At 48.9% G+C, this 20529-nt stretch overlaps 3 protein-coding genes across 3 annotated transcripts in view; all 3 read right to left on the bottom strand.

The window, feature by feature from the left end:
* Nucleotides 1-1062, bottom strand: part of GCN1 (GCN1 activator of EIF2AK4) — a 69577-nt gene extending 68515 nt beyond the window's left edge. Inside the window, exon 1 of the mRNA XM_044448866.1 lies at nt 1023-1062. Within this exon, the coding sequence (XP_044304801.1) occupies nt 1023-1040 (18 nt within the window). The 5' untranslated portion in view covers nt 1041-1062. The remainder of the gene's footprint in view (nt 1-1022) is intronic.
* Nucleotides 1063-3146: 2084 nt separating this feature from the next.
* On the bottom strand, nt 3147-9554 carry RPLP0 (ribosomal protein lateral stalk subunit P0). The gene is made up of 8 exons (XM_044448950.1): nt 9488-9554; nt 9260-9369; nt 7279-7454; nt 6770-6857; nt 5311-5457; nt 4792-4977; nt 3789-3929; nt 3147-3376 (listed from the first exon to the last, which is right to left on the bottom strand). Exons 2-8 carry the CDS (start codon nt 9311-9313, stop codon nt 3221-3223), a joined length of 948 nt encoding a protein of 315 aa, XP_044304885.1. The 5' UTR covers nt 9314-9369; nt 9488-9554; the 3' UTR covers nt 3147-3220.
* A 3225-nt stretch (nt 9555-12779) lies between these two features.
* PXN (paxillin) overlaps nt 12780-20529 on the bottom strand; it is a 68211-nt gene continuing 60461 nt past the window's right edge. Inside the window, exons 9-11 of the mRNA XM_044448858.1 lie at nt 20317-20398; nt 18016-18164; nt 12780-15828 (exon numbers count right to left, since the gene is read on the bottom strand). Coding sequence (XP_044304793.1) covers nt 15562-15828; nt 18016-18164; nt 20317-20398 — 498 coding nt within the window. The 3' untranslated portion in view covers nt 12780-15561. The remainder of the gene's footprint in view (nt 15829-18015; nt 18165-20316; nt 20399-20529) is intronic.

Consider the following 20529-nt stretch of genomic DNA (forward strand, 5'->3'; position numbering starts at 1 on the left):
AAAGAATCAATGTAATGGCCATACAGAGAGAATTCCACAGTAAAGGAATCAGATGAAACTCAGTTGTACAGAATGACAAGTTTAATAGGAGCCACAGTAGCAATAGATAGCAAATACTACCTATTGATATTTTCATAGCACTGCTTTTTAATTTAATCAATTTCCCCCCTTCTAATATAAGACAGGCAGGGAAAGTACCATGGGCTCCCCCACTCACAATGTTACTAGGTAGGTTAAGCTGAACAATCCTGTGGGATACTGCAAACAGGGTATGAGTGCAACAGCATTCTCTTGAAACTTGTACAGTCACAACTGAGTTTTCCGTATCTTCAGTGAACTATAATCTCGGCAGTTTTATTTTCGATTCTTTTCCTAATTATGCCTAACATGGAGTTTGCCTTTTTCACAATAGCTGTGCACTCAGGCAACATTTTCATCAAGCTCTCTACCACAACCACAAGATCTTAAGTTCGCTTGGCTGCTACCTATAATGAAAAAGCAAAATAAATGAAGGACCCCCTTAAACGGGTGCTCCTTCTAAAAAGTAGTTCTTTAAAATAAACTGAGATGGCGGAGGAGAGGGGAAGGGCCACAGGCTAGAACATCGGCTGCTAAGTCTGGGAAACTACGCCTGTCTGAAACACAGAAGAGCCACTGCCAGTCAACCCGGTGCCTTCAAACTACCGTTTTGAAACACGTGCTGAACTACAAGGGCCAGTACTGACTGTGGGTGATGGGGCTTGTAGTTCGACGCCTCTGAAGGGCAGTGGGTCGGGAAAGGCCTGGTGAGGTGGGCCGCACTGAGGCGAATGCATCCGTGACCCGGGGCACTCCAAGACAGCTCCCCGCAATGCTTCGCGGCTCCAGAGAGGCCTCTTTCCGTGCCTGCTCGGAGGGAGCCGGGAAACGAGCGCGCCAGGCTCCAACCTCAGCCCGACCCGGCCATGGAGCTCCGCATGGAGACCCTCGCCCGCCTCTCGCGAGCCGCACCTTCCCTGCCCCCCACCTCAAGCGGCACCCACCTGCGTGTCAGCCGCCATAGCACCGGCCCCGACCCGGAAACAGCCTTGCATTACTTCCGGGTGCGCTTGGCGCAGTCCGGTGGCGTCACGGGGCTTCGGTGAGGGGGTCGGCTGAAGCGAATGCAAAAGGCGCATGCGCTGCTCATATTTCCTTTTGGCGGTTGTTGAGCTACTGCCAGGCCTGGCCTGGCCAACCCCGGAACAGCCCCTTACTAATCTCCTCCGCCTCCTGCTCACTAATCGTGGCACGTTGAGATATTTTGTTTAGCCGTATGTGGAATCATAACCATGGTTCACCTCCTCCTCACAGCAACCCTGTGGGGTAGGTCTGTGACCGGCTCAAAGTCGCCACCTGAGCTGCAGGGCTTTCAGAGTCCTGATCCAACACTATGCTACAGTGGATCATGTAAATACACATACTAATATACACCTGTCTATTCATGCAAATTTAGAATTTATTTAAATAGAAACATATTATGCACACTCATTTTAGAAATGCCTTTTTCTTCCTGAAAGGAACCTAAGGCATTATTTCCCTCTTCATTGATTCTGACAACTCCTCAAGTTATTTAAAACTTTTGTATACCGTCCCCATCACAGATCTCTTGGGACGGTTCACAACAAAATAGAAAAACAGAAGAGTAGCTCAGCATCCAGTATTGGGTATAAAACCACAGATTAAAACAAATTAGCAATTAAAATAGTGGGAGAATAAAAAGGTTTTCACCTGGAGCCGAAAGAAGTTTAGGGGCCAGGCGGCCCTCACTGGGGAGCATGTTTCAGTCTGGGCGCCACAGCAGAGAAGGCCCTCTTCCAGGTAGCCACCCTCCTAATATCTTTCAGGGACGGCTCCTGGAGGACCTCTCAGATCTCAAGGGGCAGGAGGGAACATAGGGATTATGCGAGTCTGTGGGACAGCATTTTGTTTCCCATTTATCATGACCAGCAGGAATACTTTCTTCCTACCCCATGAACTTGCCTTACCCCTTTTACAGTCAGGAACCCAGTCAGCACCCCATCTTGCGGCAGCAAATCCCATAATTTTTAATGCAGTGTGAACAGAACATTGAAGCATCCCCATTTGGTTTGAGTTGTTCTATACAAGACCCAGCCTCCCATTTCTCATTTCTACCTCTCTGCTTGTTTTTAAATGGCTTACATTGTATTTTGCCAAAGCTATGTATAACACACAGAGCTATCAGCACCTTGGTGGTTGTAGGACCATGAACTAGAACATGAGCTTGGCATGCAGCAATGGCTTACAATGTTGAAGTTTTAAAACCGGTTTTTGATACGAGGACCAGGGTAATAAGTCTTGTTAGAGATTGCACCAACCGCAACGTAGTGCGTTTATCGGCATCATTTCATGAAGAGTGCCACATCCACAAGTTTATTCCAGAATAAAGTGCCACAGAAGCCTTACTTGGTTTTGCTGCTGGAGCAAGCTAATGTGGCTAACCCCACCAAAGAAAAGGGGAAAGTAGCATTTCCAGTTTCACCAGCCTCTATGGTCACACCATAAAGAAGTTATGATGCAGGTTTTCATTTCCTAATTATGCCTGCTGTGAAACTTGTCAAATCACCAGAATTTAAGCTAAGCAATCTGAACTTTCATTTACTTGTTCAGCTCTCAGGACATAGAATGGCAATGCCTTGCTTCACCCAGCACCTTCAGTGGAATCCAGCACAGCCAGGCCACAGTGCCACCAAGAGGATCAGGCAGAACACTGGCAGAGTCAAGACAGTTCATCCCCGCTCATCTCCACCCCTTTTCAGTCACTCTGGCACTAAAGTTACTGCAGAAGCCTGTCTTTGCATGTAGGATTGGAACTTTATTTACATAGCCCTGCCTCCAAACAGTGGGAAAAACCTACTACTAGGTGATGACCAATTATTTTTAATGGCATTTGACAAGGCACTTGTCAGCTGACTTTTAAACAATTTTTAGAAATACTACATATATTAGGAACTGTGCAGGTTAGCATTTTCTGTAGTTTCATTCTCTATTCTTTGAAGTCTCCAACTGACTGCCTAGAGGGCTTTGGCTTTTGGGAAGCAGAGAAACATAGTAAAATCAAAAATCTGAAGGTAACTTGGAGTACTCAATAACCACAACCTGGCAAGTTTATGTAGGGAAGTAGCTAAATATCTTTAATTTCTTTCTATTCAAACTGAAAGATGACAATCCAGTGGTTAGGTTAGTCAAAGAGACCGAAACCCATGTCCTCATCTGACTCTTCTGACTCTTCCTTGACTTCCTCCTTGGCTGGGGCTGCAGCAGCAGGAGTAGCGGCTGCGGCTGCAGCTGGGGCAGCAGCCACAAAAGCTGAGGGATCAGCCAGGAAGGCCTTCACCTGTGAAGGAAGAAAGGGAGAAGAGTCAGCTGCGAAGAAAGGAGAAACATGTACATTTTCTTTGTTGAAAAAGGGCCAAGCAACTGGACCTTGCCTCTTTCCATGATTTATATATGCAAAATAAAGTATACTAACATACAACTACAAACATGGGTAAAATATATGCTTAATTCCTGTTACCATCCATTCCTCTCGGCAGAATTTGGGTTAAATTAAAAGTAAGTTTTTAAAAATAGCTAGAATAAAAGTAGCCCTATTTATGTAATTTCAGATCAACATTCTCTTGCTCCAAATTCCACGGTCTAAAAAAGGCCAAGAATGAGTCACATGCAAACAGGTACTTGCTGTGAGCATCAGCACTGGAATCGCTTTTGGCAGTGGAACTGAAGGCTACCATCAATATCGCAATTACCTTTTCAGCCAATGGGAAAGAGTAGTCAGTCTCCACAGCCAGAGCCAGGACTCGTTTGTACCCATTGATGATGGAATGGGGCACAGAGGCAACAGTTGGGTAGCCAATCTGCAGGCAAATGCTGGCAACATTACGGACACCCTGCGGGAAACAACACAAGTCAGGCACAGCCCCAGTCCATAGGTTCAACGCAGTGCAAATTCCAAGCCATCTGTTCTTCTCCCCTCACCCAAGACTCAGCTGAAGAGATAAACTACTGTACTGCCAGCTACTGTAATTCTACTGGCCATTGTAAAGGTTGCAAACACCTCTTGGTGCTGCACACAACTTACATTTCCTAAGGACCTCGTCAATGCTTGCCAGGAAGCTCCTTTGCTGGGGTGGGGGGTGGATCAGAAGCTGGCAGCAGTTCAAAAAGAAGCCACTGGTGTGCAGGGCTGTAGCCAGTTTCCTTGGGCCACTAGGGAAGTGACAGGCCATTCTTGCTTCCAGAGATCTCAACTGAAAGCTTAGCAGTAGGATTTCAAAATTAGGCCAAGGAACACTTTCAGACCTAGAAAGGCAGTCCTCCTGCCCCTAGGGAATAGGGGTGCAGGTCTGCTCACCTAACAAAACTACTTTATACAAAAGCAGACCATTTCCTTAATCAGTTGTGTTGGCAACACAGGGCCCTCTGTATGTCTCAGACTGCAATTTTCAAAACCCCTGCTGATGGCAGGTATAATCCAGACATCTGAAGGGCACTTGATTTCCTGTCCCTGATCTAGCTTCAAGGTCTCAGCTATGGTCCTTCTGAACCCTGAGGCCAATGATCCTTTCTGACTGGAGATGGTAACCACCAGACTGGAGACACAATGCCCATCTGCCCATGTGGTCAACACTAAGAAAAGGTACAGACAAGCCTCTCTTGCACGTTTCTCTGCACGCTGTTCTGTCCCATCTCTTGGACCAAGGCGGGCCTGGCCGGATTCACCACACCCATGAGCTAGGAGCAGCCACGCACCTCCAGGAAGCGCGCGTGCAGCGTCTCCTCTGTGATGTCCAGCACTTCAGGGTTGTAAATGCTGCCATTATCAAACACTTGTTGGATGACAAGCCCAAAGGAGAAGGGGGAGATGTTCAGCATGTTCAGCAGAGTGGCTTCGCTGGCACCCACTTTGTCTCCAATCTTGATCAACTGCACATCACTCTAGGAAACAAGGAAAAGGCAGCGTATTTTTAAAATACCAGAATTTAAACATTTCAGTACAGCAGTGTATGCTTTAATCAGGTTGCATCAGTTCTTACAACAGGAGGTAAGGCGAGTCAGTACGGATATGACCAGAGGCTTAACCAATCCAGCACTCTGTGCCAGCAGAGGCCAGTGGGAAATCCACGAGCAGGACCACTCCCCAAAAGGCAGCAGTAAGGGGCAAGGAACGCATCATCAGATGAACACCAACTCAGACTGAACACTGTATGGCCAAACAGCTCAGAACTAGGACAAAGGGAACAGTCACTTGGGCTCCAAGTGGGCACCTACCAGGATTTCAATGGTGCCCCTGGAGATTTTGGTGGTAATGCCCAAAGCCTGGAAAAAGGAGGTCTTCTCAGGGCCCAGTCCTGTGTTTTGAGCTGGCACGGTAACATCACAAGGCGCAATGGCACCAGCACGAGCAGCAGCAGGCACCTAGAGGGGGGAAAAACAAGCACCTGTCCATCCTTGTTGCACTGAGACAGAAGTCATTAACCCTCTTTTAGAAGTTCTCCTTCAGATGGAAGCAGCAGCAAGCGTAGGAGACACAAGGCGGAAAGACTGGACTCCCAGTTTAGATCCCGGGATGCCTTCCTGCTGCATCAGCACCACTCCGCCTTGGCGTACAATAAACTCCACAGCACAACTGCAGCATCTCAGAAAGTTACACTGCCAAATTATGCTGCCTAAGATTAACTACTGCTTCTCAAGCCAAATTTTAAGAACCTTCCTCAGGGAGACCTCCCACAAGGAAGACAAGGGATGTTCCCCATCTCTAGGGAAGCACTTTGATTCCTCTGAATCATCTGAAGAAGCCATCAGCAGAAGCAAAGATCTTTAAAGACTCAAATCACACGCTCATGTGGGTTTCTTCAAGTGCAGGGGCACTTGCTCAATCTCATTTTACTACCTGAAGCTCTAAAAGGTCTAGAAAGAAAAACCTCCCAGTTCTGCCTCCTGGCATTGTTCCACTTGTACACGCTAGGAAGGCGAAGGCATTTCAGAGCTGCATGGGCTGCCAGAAGGCATTCTGTCCATAGTGTTGACTGTTTCAGCCTGAGCGCATTTATTTCAATGTTATACCACCCAATAGTCAAGGCTCTCTGGGCAGTTAACAGAAGTTTAAAAAAGCAACACACGAGACAAAAAGCAATTTAAAACAAAACCGTAACAATGACAATTGAATGCCATTTTGCAGTTCTTGGAGGGACTGCATTCCAGAGGTGGTCAGGCATGAAGGCAGGTGGGACCAACAGGAAAAAATACCAGCATATTGTATCTTAAAGCTCTTATAGCCAGTAGCCAAACCTTAGGAGATGGAAGTTCAACCTGTTCAGAATGAGGAGAGGTTTCCCCACCAAAACCAAGAAACCACCAACTGACTAGTGGTTAGGGAAGGTGATGCTGCCATTTGGAGACCCTCGGGGGACCCAAAGTTCTGCATCCCTGCTGTACACACTCATCCCAACTATACTGTAAGTCTTGTTCCAAGAAAGAACACAAACGCTACGCTTACTACATTCTAACAGCTTTTTGATTTGCAAAGTATGTTAAACTGAATTACTCAGTTAATGCAGGGAAGCCAAACAGTACCTTGCCCAAAGCAACCCAATTCCCTCAAAGCTGGCCAAGCATTTGGAGCAGAGACCCTCTTGCTCAACCCCACCATGATGTGCCACATCCTTAACTTGGCATGCAGCACATTACACAACTAATCAATGCCCTCTTGGGCACAGCTGTCATTTACCTTGTTGGCTAACAGCATGTCCCTGATTTCAGTCAGATCCTCCTTGGTGAATACAAAGCCCACATTGCCACGGATATGAGGCAAAAGCCTAGAAGAAAAAGGATATGTTCTGTTTTCCAGCACATTATGCATCAACCAGTTTAAGAAACAAATGTAGAAAACATTAAGCTGCACAGTGACCAAATGTATCATAACTTCCTCAGTAATCTCTATAACAGCTCTTTAAGGCAGGGCAGTATCATCTCTATGCTATAGACTGTCTGAGAGAAAAGGGGTCAGCCAATAGCACCTCCTGAAATGCTGGAGAAACACTGCGTGTTCGCACTTTATGGCTGAAGACCGTTTTTCTTTCTAGGGAAACGTTCAGGGGACTGAAACCAGCAGTGGGCAGAGCTGGTGCCAAAAGCAGCTAAAGCTGCTTCTATCCTTTGTTTGATGTGGGAAAAGCACAACTCTTTCTCCTCAGCAGGGGATGCCTGGGAAACCCAAGGTGGCTTTGCATGACTCACTTCTCCAGAGCAGGGTTGTTTTCCAGGTGCCCCCGGATTGCTTTGCGCATCATAGTGTTCTTCCCCATCAGGACGACGGCCTTCCCACGCAAGGACATTCGGATCTGCTGCATCTGCTTGGAGCCCACATTGTCCGCTCCCACGATGAAACATTTCGGATAATCATCCAAGAGTTGCTACAGGAATAAAGAGCCATGGCCACCTGTCAAGCTTAGGATGGCCACTCAGTTGCCCTGCTGCCAGGAAAGTTCTCGAGGCCTTCAGGAAGGGATGTGAGATCCACAATGAACCTCCCACCACCCTTGAAAGGGCACCAAAAGGGTAAGCTCTTCGTGGACAGCACCAGCACCCTTTAATCCCCTCTTAGAATAGACCTGGAATTCTTGCACCTTGCATTCCAGGTGCAAGCCCTGACAGGACAACAAAATAATGCTCCCTGACCTCCATACCCAGCACTCTGCACATGCTCTGACAGGATGGTAATGTTGCCACTGCCAGTCACATTCTAGATATAAGCCCCAGTGTTGCTATATAAGCATGTAACTGTCTACATTGGCTTTGCAAGCCTGGAAGAAGTCTCCGCGTTAGTCCTACTGCTTCTTTTGAAACTCAATGTTAGTATTTAATCACTTTTTGGCATGATAAGCAATGCATGAATGTGTGTCTGGTATTACTGTTTCTTTTTTCTGTCCCACTGAGACTTGGTAATGAAAGCCATGTTGCCTCAGGTGCTGGCCATCCACTACTAAAACAATGGCCATAGGATGCTGCATGTATGAAGTTTTAGCTTCAATATCCAGCAGTTCCATGTAGAGCTCAAAAAGAACTGGCTAAAACCCTGCTGTTACCAGTCAGTCTCAACAATGCTAGCCTAGATCAGGGACGAATAGGAAGCAGTAGACCTGAATGTACTGGGCAAATGTAGATGATTTGCAACGAAGTAACAAGGATCTTACACTGTCAGCTTCATTAACAATAATGAGACTCAGTCCTAGAGGAGATCAACCCTGACTGCTCTTTAGAAGGCCAGATCCTGAAGATGAAGCTCAAATACTTCGGCCACCTCATGAGAAGGAAGGACTCCCTGGAGAAGAGCCTGATGCTGGGAACAATAGATGGCAAAAAAAGAAGGGGACAGCAGAGGATGAGGTGGCTGGATGGAGTCACTGAAGCAGTCGGCGTGAGCTTAGGTGGACTCTGGGGGATGGTGGAGGACAGGAAGGCCTGGAGGAATGTTGTCCACGGGGTCACAATGGGTCGGACATGACTTCGCGACTAACAACAAACTCTAGCTTATAATTGGGGGGGGGGGGGAGCTTGGGATAACCGGGGATGCATTGTCCAAAAAGAAACAATGCAATATATATATATATATATATATATATATATATATTGGTCCATGGTGGACTAGGGCAGAGAACACTTAGACCTCTCCTCCATGAAGCTCAATGAATGACTTTGGACCTGTAACTGTGGCTCCACCTAACCCACCTCACCAGTTTTGTGAGGTTAAACAACAACACAACAAACAACAACAAAAAATCATTTATTCTGCCTAGGACTGCTTGCAGGAAATCTAACAAACCAATATATGAATGGAGGCACTATGAGAGTTCCAAAAATTCTGACACCCCCACTCAACAAACCCAGGCAAGCAAGCTTGACATCTGCCCATCCCTGGGGCTGAACGGACTAACTGGCCCACTCTATTTTTTAAGGCACTCTGTACGTGTTCGGGAAAAAAGCCCTCCCAGCATCTCCTACTGTTTATTTTGTGAACATGTAGCCCAACAAAAGCAGGTGCAGTAACAACCCTGCCCGAAAAGCTCCCGCCAGCCGAGACTTAAAGGAAAAGGCTCTCTGCAGGTGCTCAGAGGCACCCTCGCCAGCGTCGCTGCATCATTTCCCGAAGAGGGAGCCTTTGAGCTGACCCCCCGCCAGGGCGCCCGGCAGCCCCGGAGCATCCTGGCAAGGGACTCACGATGATCTTGAGGAAGTAGTTGGACTTCCACGTGGCTCGGTCTTCCCTGGGCATCGCCGTGACCCAAGGATCGCGCAGCGGTCGCGGCGGTTTAAAGACGGCGGTGTTCCCTGCGGAAGGAGAAGGGGAAGGAGCTCGGGGAAGGTTCGGGTCGCGGCACCCGCAGCCACCGGCCCAGCTTAGGCCCGAGGCCCGCCGCCCCCAGCGCACGCCGCCCCGGCCACCTACCTCACGAGGCCTCCGTGGAACTAAAGGAAGAACGCCGCGCCCGCCCCTCGCCTTTATACCCCAGCCGGCGCGGCCAATCGGCAAGCGGTCACGCGCCCGGCTCTTCCGGATTGGGCGAGGCGATCTGCAGATGACGAAAGGGAAGTGGGGGGAGGTAGGAAAGAAGAAAAGGGGAATCTTGGAATTTCATTGGAGGAGGCAGCCGTCCTTCCTAAAGGAGAGATCGCCTTGCCCCGCCTTTTAAAATAGCCGACGTTTGACGAGGAGGAAAGCGGGACAGGGTGAATTACGGCGGTTGTCGTGTTGGGCGGGCTCCCCCTGCTGGGCTGGAAGCAGAACATGCGCGTGTAGTGCGCACCTTCACTATGATTTTCTTCCTTGGGACCCAGGACGGCTTTCCCTTCTTTTATTATATTTTTATCCCTTTTCTGCTGCAAGGGACACAAGTTAGCTTACATGGTCCTCGTCCTCTCCATGGTATCCTGTAAGGTAGGTTAGGCTGGGAGCCCATGACTGCCCGCAAGTCCCCCAATGAGCTGCACGTCTGAACAGGGGCTAGAGCCCGGATCACCCGACTCCCAGTCCAGCGCTCTCACTGCGCCACCCGGACTCCGCAGTGCATGCATGCGCGCATGCAAGCGAGCAAGAACAGCTCTGCCGGAGACATCTAGCCGCGCCTCCTTGTTCAGACGGCGGCCAAGCAGTAGCGCACCGGAGACCCACAAACAGGACACGAGGGTCGCAGCAGCCTCCCAACTCGTGTTCGTAGGCACACGGCCTCTGATCCTTGTTTCTGAGCACGCGTGCACAATAGTAGCCAAGGTTTATATAGTGTCTAGTATCAGTTAGAACCGCCAAAGCTCGCCAAATATAGTGTTCATCATTACTTTGTTGTAACTTTTTAACAACACGGTAAGGTAGATCAGCATTATTATCCTCTTCTGTTTTGTTTGATGCAGGCGCAGAGGGAAGCTGAGCAAAAGCGGCATGTTTACTGCTGGTTAGGGTGCTACATTTCCTTTTCTAGATAGGAAATTCAAAGCACCAGATTCCTCAAGCAGGTGGTCTAGCCACTATGCTACATTCTTTCCTTGATATTATTTGTACAGATTAAATATGATTATATCCAGCTTGCTTGTTCACATTCACTTGGTTGCTCAAGTGATGGAATGTTGACTATGTAATGCTGTGACTTGTCTTTTTCATGTTTATTTACCACACACCCAACACCTTGTTGCTATTCATTAAAATATATTATTCTGAATAAACACCTGCCTTTCAATTAATACAGAACAGACCGCTGCACGTGAACTGTGTTTTCACTTGTACCAGGCAAACAAGAGCTTTCAACAAGTCCATCCTTTAAGCTGGGGATATTCAGCAGTCATACTTTGTGTAACCAATAGCACCAAGTGTGCTCAAATTATTGTGTGACATACCGGAGAATCCTCACCCGCATCACTATTACCAGTGGCAATTGCAACAGAATGTTGCAGCATGGAAGCCTCTGGTTCAGTTCCCAGCCAGCCATGGCTGTTTCAAGGGAACAGTCCCTGGTTCCCAAAGGACACTCTACATTCGGTGGCCATGTTGCCTGCTCAGTCCTCCCTTTAGGATCCCATCAAGATTTGTGATTCTGGAAACCTGTGTGTGTGTGTGTGTGTTCCATCCTGTGATATGTCTGCTCCACCACCCTGCCAAATGGCCGTGGCAAACATGCCTGTTAGCACCTGGGCCAGTACTGGCATGCCAGGGCTACACAATGCAGCACCGTTTCGTCTTTTAAAATGATGCTCTGGTAGCATGGGGCAGGCATGTATGTGGTTACAAGCATTCATTTTAACATGTTTACTTTAAAATAAGTCTGCCCTTCCCTACAATAGAATAGTGCTTATTTCCAGGCTAATGTTGCTTGCCAGGGCAACAGAAGTAAACTGTCATTCTTTCACACATGATGGTGCGATCAGCAATATAGAACAGTTGTAAAGTGAGCGAAGAATGGTGCTGGTGAGGAAAAGAGAGCTCTCACATTGTCTGCAGGCTTCTGTGTACTAAAGACCATTAAACCATTAGGGATGGAATTACCTAGCTGCACCTCTGCTCCTATTTATTGACAGTGCTTTTATCCTGCACTTCAGCCAAAAGCTCCCAAGAGTCCCTGCCCTTGGGCTTTTAATCTAAAAGACGCAGCACAAAAGGAAATGGGAAGGAAGAGAAGAAAAATACAGTATTATCACAGTCCTTAGTTTCAAAGTTCTTACTGGTTCTTTCCGATATCTTCCTCTTATGTGTGTCTGGTGCTGTTTCAGCTGAATTGGAACTCAGCTGATTAAACTATACATTTCAATCATATAAATGATGTTTCCCCTATCCAAGTGTACTTAGTACTTCATCTCAAAGCAACAGCACTGACATTTCAGCATCCTGTCGTAGAATGATCAACCTGTGAGAATTGCAACAAGATTTTCTAAGGTGAGGTGCACCAGTTTAGCATCCCCTTCCAGTTGGGCATCCCCTTCCAAAGTCAGGCACCCGCTTTCTCGGGATGTTCCATGTTAGTTCCTGCTTTGGCCTGTTTCTATTCCTCACCACAACTGCCAGGCAGCATTCTGTGTGCATGTCGGTCTGTGTTGGGGCCTGTTGGGCACATCTTTCTCTAATGGCTTTTTGGGGGCAGTGGCAGCTCTGCCAAACAGCACCGCCTTCAGTCTGCCACTACCTGTCCCTTACCGGTGGGCGGTGCAGCGGTTTTGGGCACCTACAGAGCAACACTTGGGAGACCTGAGACCGTGATAAGCATGTATGATCAGCAGCCTGTGCCATCTTAGCAGATGTGGTGAACCAAGAAGGGGGAGGTGGCAATGGCGGCAGTGGAGGCACTGCAGAGTCCAGAGGAGAAGAGCAGAGGAGACTCGAGGTGCGGCTGGTCGTGAAGCAGAGCATAATGCAGAATGAGTAACATTTTACTCTAGCACAGTATGATCCTTCAAGGTCACTGAGAGTTCTCTGTGCAGAGGCTTAGACCTGAATTCTGAAGGTATATCCTGTATTCTTTCTATATATATCCTGAAGAGAGACACTTAGGGAGCAATCCTATGAATATTTAGACAAAAATGGTTCACGTTCAAGGATCAGACTGCCTCCCATTCCAAAAGTATTGGCAAATGCGTACTCAGACTACATTCCGTCACTCTTCCTAGGATGTGGTTCCTGTGCAAAGTCTAAAAGAAGCCCATTAAGCCACAAGGATCACAAACCTGCATGCAGGTGCTGCAAGAAAGACTAGAGCCAGTGAAAATTATCATAAAATTTTATTAGCATCATCACAGGAATTTTAAAAAAGAGGGTGGGGGCAGCAAAATTAAACGCTTACAAAAGGGAACATGAGGAGGGGGAGAGAAATGTCATTCCACAGGCGATTCTCCCCCTTCTCCTTCCCAGAAGAAAAACAAGCTTTAATTGAGACCCACTTCATTCAGATGCACTTAAAGAGTCAAACCAAAAAAAAAAGAAAAGAAAAGAGAGAAAAACCCAGAGCCTAAAATGTCAAAGCTATGTTAGCACAGAGGCAGGGGGAGAGAGGATTTTTCCAAACAGAAAACACCTTCAGCACCCCACTACAACGTCCACCAGGCCCTTTCATGAAGTTGCAACAGCGGCACCTGCTTCCTTTTGTTAAAGAGCTAGATCACACTCCCCCGGCCTGCAAAGGCACAACTTCACCGAACCCCGCAGACAAAGGCGTGTCTGCAGCGACCAGGCTGAACACCTTCGAAGGACTGCAACTTGGACCTGCAGCTGGCCCACCTGACACAGGCGCTCTGGAGTCTCTTCAACGACTGGCAGGCCTTCTGTGTAGGATCACGTCCTCATCTTCCGCCCCACACGAAATGGGCCAGGAATACAATTCCCAGTTTGCAGAGACACTTGGTCACAGAAAGTCACACTCACAGCCAAACGCTTTTAGAACCGTGGCTCCTCTGGAAAGGGGGAGAGGAGCTCACTCAAAGCGTATCACTTGCCTGGCACCCCCTCCGAATTAAGACATGTGGGTGCTCGGTGCGGTTACGTGAGGCACCGTTGGCTGCCCTGGGAGGCAGAGCCAGGGCTGCATTTCCGCGTGCCTCTCCATGCAGCCGCCCGACGCCTGGCTCAGGAGGCGAGAGGGGGAAAAGGCTGCAGGGCACACACATGTGCAGACGCACGTACGCATTGGTACGCACAGTGCGGCAGTGCTCCACGCTGCACGGCCGAGTCACGGCATGCTTGCAGGGCTAGCTCAAGGCACCCTGCTTGTCTGAGGTGAAGGACAAGGCGGTGCCCCCCCCCCCCCCCCGCAGAAGCCAACTCGACCGCGAGTTGAAGCTTCGTTCACGATGGGCTGCCTCTTCTGCACCCCTGAGCAGCGGGGCAGCTTAGCCGGCACAGGGCAAGCGGAGTCCTCTAGCATCTCGCCCCCTGCTCCGCTCTGAGGCAGCCCCCTCCGTCTGCCTAACGGCGGGGCCAGCCCAATATACTTGCAGAGAAGACAAGGGAAAAAAGGCTGCGTATCACCGTGTTAACCTCGTGCGGCAGAGCAATGCCCAGGGCCCAGTATCAGCTTCTGAAATAGATTACGAAGCCTGATACGAAATGGGTTACATAGGAGCACTTTCTCCCTGTAGAAGTAAATGAAGACTTGAAAATCCTGAAATTCCAGCTTTGAGCAAAAGACAAATAATTTCAAATACAGCAGTTTACAAGTTTACAAAAAACTGTTCCAGTTGAGCTTTGATCAATAGAAAAGCTACTTAATAAGCCATTAATAATCATCACACACGCACTCCTTGCATATTTCCCATCTCCCACCCTAACCCCAGTTTTAAAAATACTTATCATGTGAATAGTTGTGTTTAGCAAAGCATCAAGGCTATAGATGCAGGAACCGACACGATCAGGGCCTGCCCAGAACCATCAGAATATGAAAGTCATCTGTTGAAAGTTATTTCAAAAAAACTAAAATTTCCATATAAGAGATTTAGAAGTTGTTCAGCTATGAATCCACATAGAAACTAACACCTCCACCCAAACACACAGTATTCGGTTTGATTGCAAAAGCCACAGCCTCTCACACAACCGCCATAGAGAGAGAGTGCACCGAGGCATTTCCGAAAATAGAAAAATTATTGCTCAGACATCCGTCTCCCTAGGACATGTTTAATGACAGCAAGAGATGGACTTGTGGACAGGGGTAAGAGAAAGAGTAAGAAAGCGTTATATCCGTGCTTTCACATCTTTGCTCTGGAAGGGCTGGAATGACCAGCTTATCTGGATTTTCTCACAAAAGTACTATTTCCCCAACCCCACCAAGAACGCTTGCATTTGGAGACTACGGCATCTCAGAAAGAGCCCTTCTGAAGTAGACAGGCGAGGAAGCCCCCTGTTCACACCCACGGTGGTGTGAGTGAGGCTGGGAACGTTCCCAGCACTGCCTGCCGTGTTAAAGGAACAGGAACATGGACAGGGGAGAAGGCAGAATGGCTGCTTACGTGGCTGCATGAATCTTGCGCAGGTCGGTATCCTGAGAAAGCAGCACCGATTGAAATGGCCCCAGTGGTGGGTCCCCAGGACACCTCTTGCCAGCCCTCTGGGCCACTGAGTGCTCCCGAGGAGGACAGGGTTCGTCCCCTTTCCCCAAGCTGAAGCCACTTCTGCCGGGCTGCCTGAACCTTTCCTGCCAAGATGCAGCACGCAGCCAATAGTGGTTGCCATCCAGCACCTTCCCAAACAGAGCTCTCACCCTCCACCCACGACCCACCCTCCCCGGCCTGGCTCAGCTGTCAATCCGGGACACTAATGACAACCTCGGCATCTCCCTGCTGAAGGACCGCTTCTGACCGCATGGTCCGTTTCTCCGGATTCGCCACCTCGAAGCATCCCGCTCTGCCCTGCGGCAGGCACCATTCACACGCTCACACGCAAATGCACACACCCCTCCACTTCTCCTCGGTCAGCTCACAAAGGTCGCTGGGTTGCGGCAGTGTCCCAAGAGGCAGGGCATCCCGGAGAACAGCAGGAGGACGCGGAGTCTGGTCTCAGCAGAAGAGCTTCAGGAAGCAGTTCTGGCAGTAGGGCTTGTCATTCTGCTCCTTGAAGGTGCCCTTGTTGAGCTGCTTGAGGCAGAAGGCGCAGACAAAGTGTTCCGGGTGAAACTTCTTGGCCATGGCGGTGATGCAGCGCCCCGTGATGGGCTTCTGGCAGCCGGAGCAGAGCGAGCCGCGGCGCTCGTGGTAATGCACCTCACAGTAGGGCTGCCCGTCGTGTTCGAAGAAGCTGCCGTTGATGAATGGAGTGAAGCATTCCTGTCAGGAAGCAACGCTGCAGTCAACAGTGAAGCCGTCACCAGAGCACGGCTGCGAGAGGGATCCCTGGGAGCTGCATTCCCTTCTTACGTTCCCTCCCCACCCAGGCACGCAAGCAGCAAACGGGCGCTCTCAGGCATGAGCCATGAGGCGGAGAAGGGGGACACGGGCGTTGCCCACCGCTGCTTGGCCGCTTCCTGCTGCAGGGGCCGTTTGCAGTGTCAGGGCTGACAGCCTGGACGGCTTCTGTGGGACAGCAAAGATCGCTTGGCCTGACGCCTGCTCCATCCGTTCCAAAACAGAGTGGTCAATGAGAGGCGATTCATGCATTCAGCACCTTCAAGTGGTAATGTGTCCCCTACCACTTCAGCTCTAAGTGGAGGTTGGGTATTTGGATGTTCCCCCGCAGATAGATGTGTACAGAAAAAGAGCATATGGAACGAAACCGCAGAACCTTTTTCTGTCTCAACATGCATAAGGTTGTACCCCTGAGATGTGCTAACGGAAGGTGGAACAATTCCTCTCTTCTTTATTTGTTGTGAATGTTGCATTCACCCTTCCACCTATGGGTGGAATACAGCTCAATATTACAGTGCAAACTTCACATTCCAAAGGTCTCAGGTTCTGTCCCTAGCAGTCTCCACTTCAGAAAAACATCAAGGAGAAGGGGCTGCACTCAGACCGCTGCCTGGTCCCTGGAGAGTCACTGCCAGCTGGAGTACGTGGCAAGAATTAGAGGGACCAACAGCCCAGCCTTGCCTAAGGCAGCTTCCTTTACCATTTTTTTAGAATACCTTTTCAGGAAAAATACCAGGGTTCCTGCTCTTCTTTGACTACTTTCTGGATGTCTTCATCTGCCTAGTTTTAACATCCAGACTTTTTTTGCTTCTTATCTTCCTCCTCTTTCAAGTTACACTCTTTTTAAATTAAAATTGTTCACGTTCATTTTCATTTGTGGGAGCTCTGTGATCAATACCAAATTCTCTTTCCTATGAACAGCTGGCATTCTAAGCAGCCCATGCATCTGTCTCCCAAGAAAGAGAACGCTGACAGAAAGTTCAGACAAATTCATAAGGGGCAGGCCTGGGAACGGTCACTGGGGCTGCATGGGACCTTCTAAGACCAGAGGCAGGGCTGGGGAGCAACTGCAGGCCTTCTGGGGGCTCTGGGAGCTTCCCAGAAGCACCTGGTTGGCCACTGAGGGAAAGCAAGATGTTAGACTACCTCTGCCTTGCCCAGGTTGGTGCTCTGCAGATATTCAGGCCTTCAGTTCCCATCTGTCCCAGCCAGCCTGGCCAATAGTCAAAAGTGCTGAGAGCTGTAATCTAGAACAGCCTTCTGCAACCTTCAGTAGCATTTGGACTGCAACTCCCAGAATTCCCATCCAGCAGGGCCACTGACAGGGAATTCTGGGATTTGCAGTCCAAATGTGTCTGGAAGGCTGGGGAAGGCTGATCTAGTGGATAGCAGTTTGGGGAAGGCAGGCCTAAGGGGCCCTTGGTATGATCCACCTGGGCTGGATCTCACAGTCCAATACAGAAAGGTATTGTAAGCAGCATTTCTTTTGAATTCCTGTTCCAAGGCTGGAGGCCATGCTCTGGTTTTGCAGCTAGAATAGGCACCTGAGCTCCCCTCTCCAGCAGAGGCTCCATGGAAGGAACTGTGCCAACTGGTCCCCAAAACACTGGAAAAGCAGCTTTAGGGATTGGGAGAAAGGGGGCTTTCGGGGGGAGAGATTAGCTAGGCCACAAGCTATCCCGATGTCTCCCCCAGCCTCTTTCCCTCTCCCTCAAAGGTGCTTGCTCCTGCTAAATGGGTGAAAAAGACCATCTAGAAGGTAAATGTCACCTCTGCCACTCCTCCCACTCTGGGCTGGATGCCCACGGGCCTTCAAGTATGGGTGCTCAGGGCAACCGCCAAGGAATGCACCCTCAATGTCTTAAGCACAATTTAAAACAAAGAAGACTAACAGAGGACAGAGCCCCAAAAAACTGAATTTGGAAGCAAGTATGTGCCCAAGATGTGGCACTCTGAAAAATGAGGGTGCACCCCTCTGGTCTTGCCCCTCCCCTCCCCTCCCCTCCCCTCCCCTCCCCTCCCCCTCCCTATGGCAGAATGACAGCTCACAAGACTGACATCACTGGCAGACAGAACGACACCCTAGGCGAGGTCCTGCGTTGTTCTTACCCGGCAGACAAAACACTCCGGGTGCCAGAGCGTGTTCAAGGCAGAAATGTAGTTTTCCAGGATGGCACGGGCACAGCCTCCGCACTTGGGAGCGAACATGTCGAAGTAATCCTTGCGACAGTAGGCCTTCCCGTCCTTCTCGTGAAAGCCTGCCAAGGGACAGGGACGCAAAACAGAATGCTTGGAAAAATCACCTGCCTCAGCCTGGGCCTACTATTTGGGGAGCTTGTAAATGGCTTTTCCCAGGAACAGGAAACGTGAAAAATGAACACACAGGCACGTAAAAAAACACTCATGAAGCGATGAAAAACTATAGACCCCCACATAACTCCTGTGACAAACAGAACCAACCGCTATTTAAAATTAGGCAGTTGGATTTAAAGGGCTGGGGAAATTAAGAATTCGGATAAAAACACGGCAAAGTTGTTGGGAAGAAAATTAAGAGGCAGGGCATCACACTGCTGCTGCTACCTGCCACCCAGTTCTCTCCTGCTCCTTATCCCCTTCTTCTTCCCCACTCAGAGGGCTCCTGGGGGAAGGACAGATTGCTCTTGCCACAGGGATGAACCCACTGCTTGCAAAAGCCACATCTATTGTATCTATATCCCACCTTTTCTCTTCCAAGGAATTCACACCCATAATCCTCTTCCTCCTCACCACCTGAACGTCAGAACAACCCCATGAAGTAGGTGAGGCTGGGAGTCCATGCCTGCTCCAAGGTCACTCAGTGAGCTCCATGGAGGAGTTGAGATCAGAACAGAGTGCTCCCGGATCCCAGCCCAACACCTTCACCATTACACTACACTAGTGGGCTTAAATTGTGCTGAGCATTCCTGCTCTACAGCATTGTGGAACATTTAGACAGACAGGTGGGGATCCACCAGTGTAGATGCAGTCCTCGCTTCCTGCCCTGGACCCAGGAGAAGTTAATCCTTCGATTGACTGAAGTTACCTGGGAAAATCTATTGAAGGATCAACTGCACAATTCAAACATAGTTTAGGGTGGAATTTTGCCAGTGGGCCAAAGACCCTTCATTTGGGGGAAATACATTTGGCTTAAAACTCTGGATTCATTCAGAAGGTGCATTTAGGTTAGAAAGCTTTTCCTCCTGGGTCAGATCCACTAGCCATTTTAAGGCATTGTTTACTGTTTACCATGTGCTTCATCTTTAATTTTACCAGATTTTATCCCACTTTTTTCCTACAACAAACTCAAAGAGGCGTACGTAATTCTCCTCCTCCTGCTCGCACTCTTATCCCCACCATGACGACGCTATAAGGTACTTTGGGCTGAGAGTCACCCAGTTGCCTCCATGGCTGAGCCGTAATGCAGAGAGGAGTGAGCTTGTGTGTGCACAGTGCTGAAAAGACTCCAGCCACTTTCCCAAACATCAGCAGATTTCACGTTCTTCGGAATGCACACCCTCTGCTTCTTTACTGTGGAAGAAGCCACACCAGCAGGAAGAACGTGGGAGGGGATATATGACTAAGCCTCCTTTCCTGGGGTGATCTTTGGACTTACAGGCAAGGGGTGTAAAGACTTTATGAGAAGGCTTATCACAACATTTGCCCCTTTTTCCTGTGTTGATGCTGAAATAACAGAGCTCCATCCTCAAACCATTTGGCAGAGTCCATTTTGTCCTTTTCTTTTTCTTTCCATGGCTTTGTTTTCTGGGTTCTACTTGCTCCTCCCATCACTTTATCCACTGTTTATGTGTTTAATTCTGCCGTGCTTTTGTTGTCTTTTTTGTTTCATAGGTCATTCCCTTTGCACAAGTTGAGTTACCCGAGCCACATTGAAAGAAATATAATTTGCTTGATTCCCTGTTCTAGGAGAAGGGACTATGGAGGCAGAGGGTTTTAAAAAATTGACTCAGCAAGACAGCCGTCTTGAGCTGCAGGGATGCGAACTAACGTGGCGACCCTGTGCTCGCACATCCAGGAGTAAACCATGCCGAACGCAGTAGGAGTTCCTTTCACGCAAACATGCAAAGGACTGGCTTGAGGAACAGAGAGTGGCTCTTTGGCTGCACATCTGCTTCCTGGAGAATATGACTGTACAGCCTTACACAAGAGGAGGAACTGCCTTGTGTAAAGTTTGCTTGTGTAGGGCTAACACCCTACACTTTGACTACAAAATGAAGCAACAACATGTGTGTAAGAAATGGCACTCAAGTGATCTGGGACCGAGTTTGGGGATCAGCTCACAAGCCTTGAAATTCACTATCTGGGGCAGCCAAACATTCTTGCACATGTCCATTAATACACCTTGAGTTATAAAACAGGCTTTAGGGACCGTACCTTCTGGGCCGAAGAAGGCACCACACTGAGCACAGAAGAAGTGCTCCGGGTGCCATGTCCTGTCCAACGCTGTGACCACTTTCTGATTGGGAAAAAAGCAGAAACAGTGAACAAATAACCCAGGTTTTAAAAACTTCAGGGAAACAGAAGGTGGAGGAATATGAAGAATAGCCAGAACAAGAAATACACTCTAAGGGGTAGGCAAGGTGGTGG

This window comes from Varanus komodoensis, unplaced genomic scaffold (genome assembly GCF_004798865.1).
Source record: "Varanus komodoensis strain SLA01 unplaced genomic scaffold, ASM479886v1 scaffold56, whole genome shotgun sequence".
Classification (NCBI taxonomy): domain Eukaryota; kingdom Metazoa; phylum Chordata; class Lepidosauria; order Squamata; family Varanidae; genus Varanus; species Varanus komodoensis.

Coding starts and splice junctions, on each gene's coding strand:
- RPLP0 (XM_044448950.1), bottom strand. CDS start 9,313: ATGCCCAGGGAAGACCGAGCCACGTGGAAGTCCAACTACTTCCTCAAG. Junction 7,455..9,259: donor ACTACTTCCTCAAGATCATC/GTGAGTCCCTTG, acceptor TTATTCCTGTAG/CAACTCTTGGATGATTATCC. Junction 3,377..3,788: donor CTTTCCCATTGGCTGAAAAG/GTAATTGCGATA, acceptor CTTCCTTCACAG/GTGAAGGCCTTCCTGGCTGA.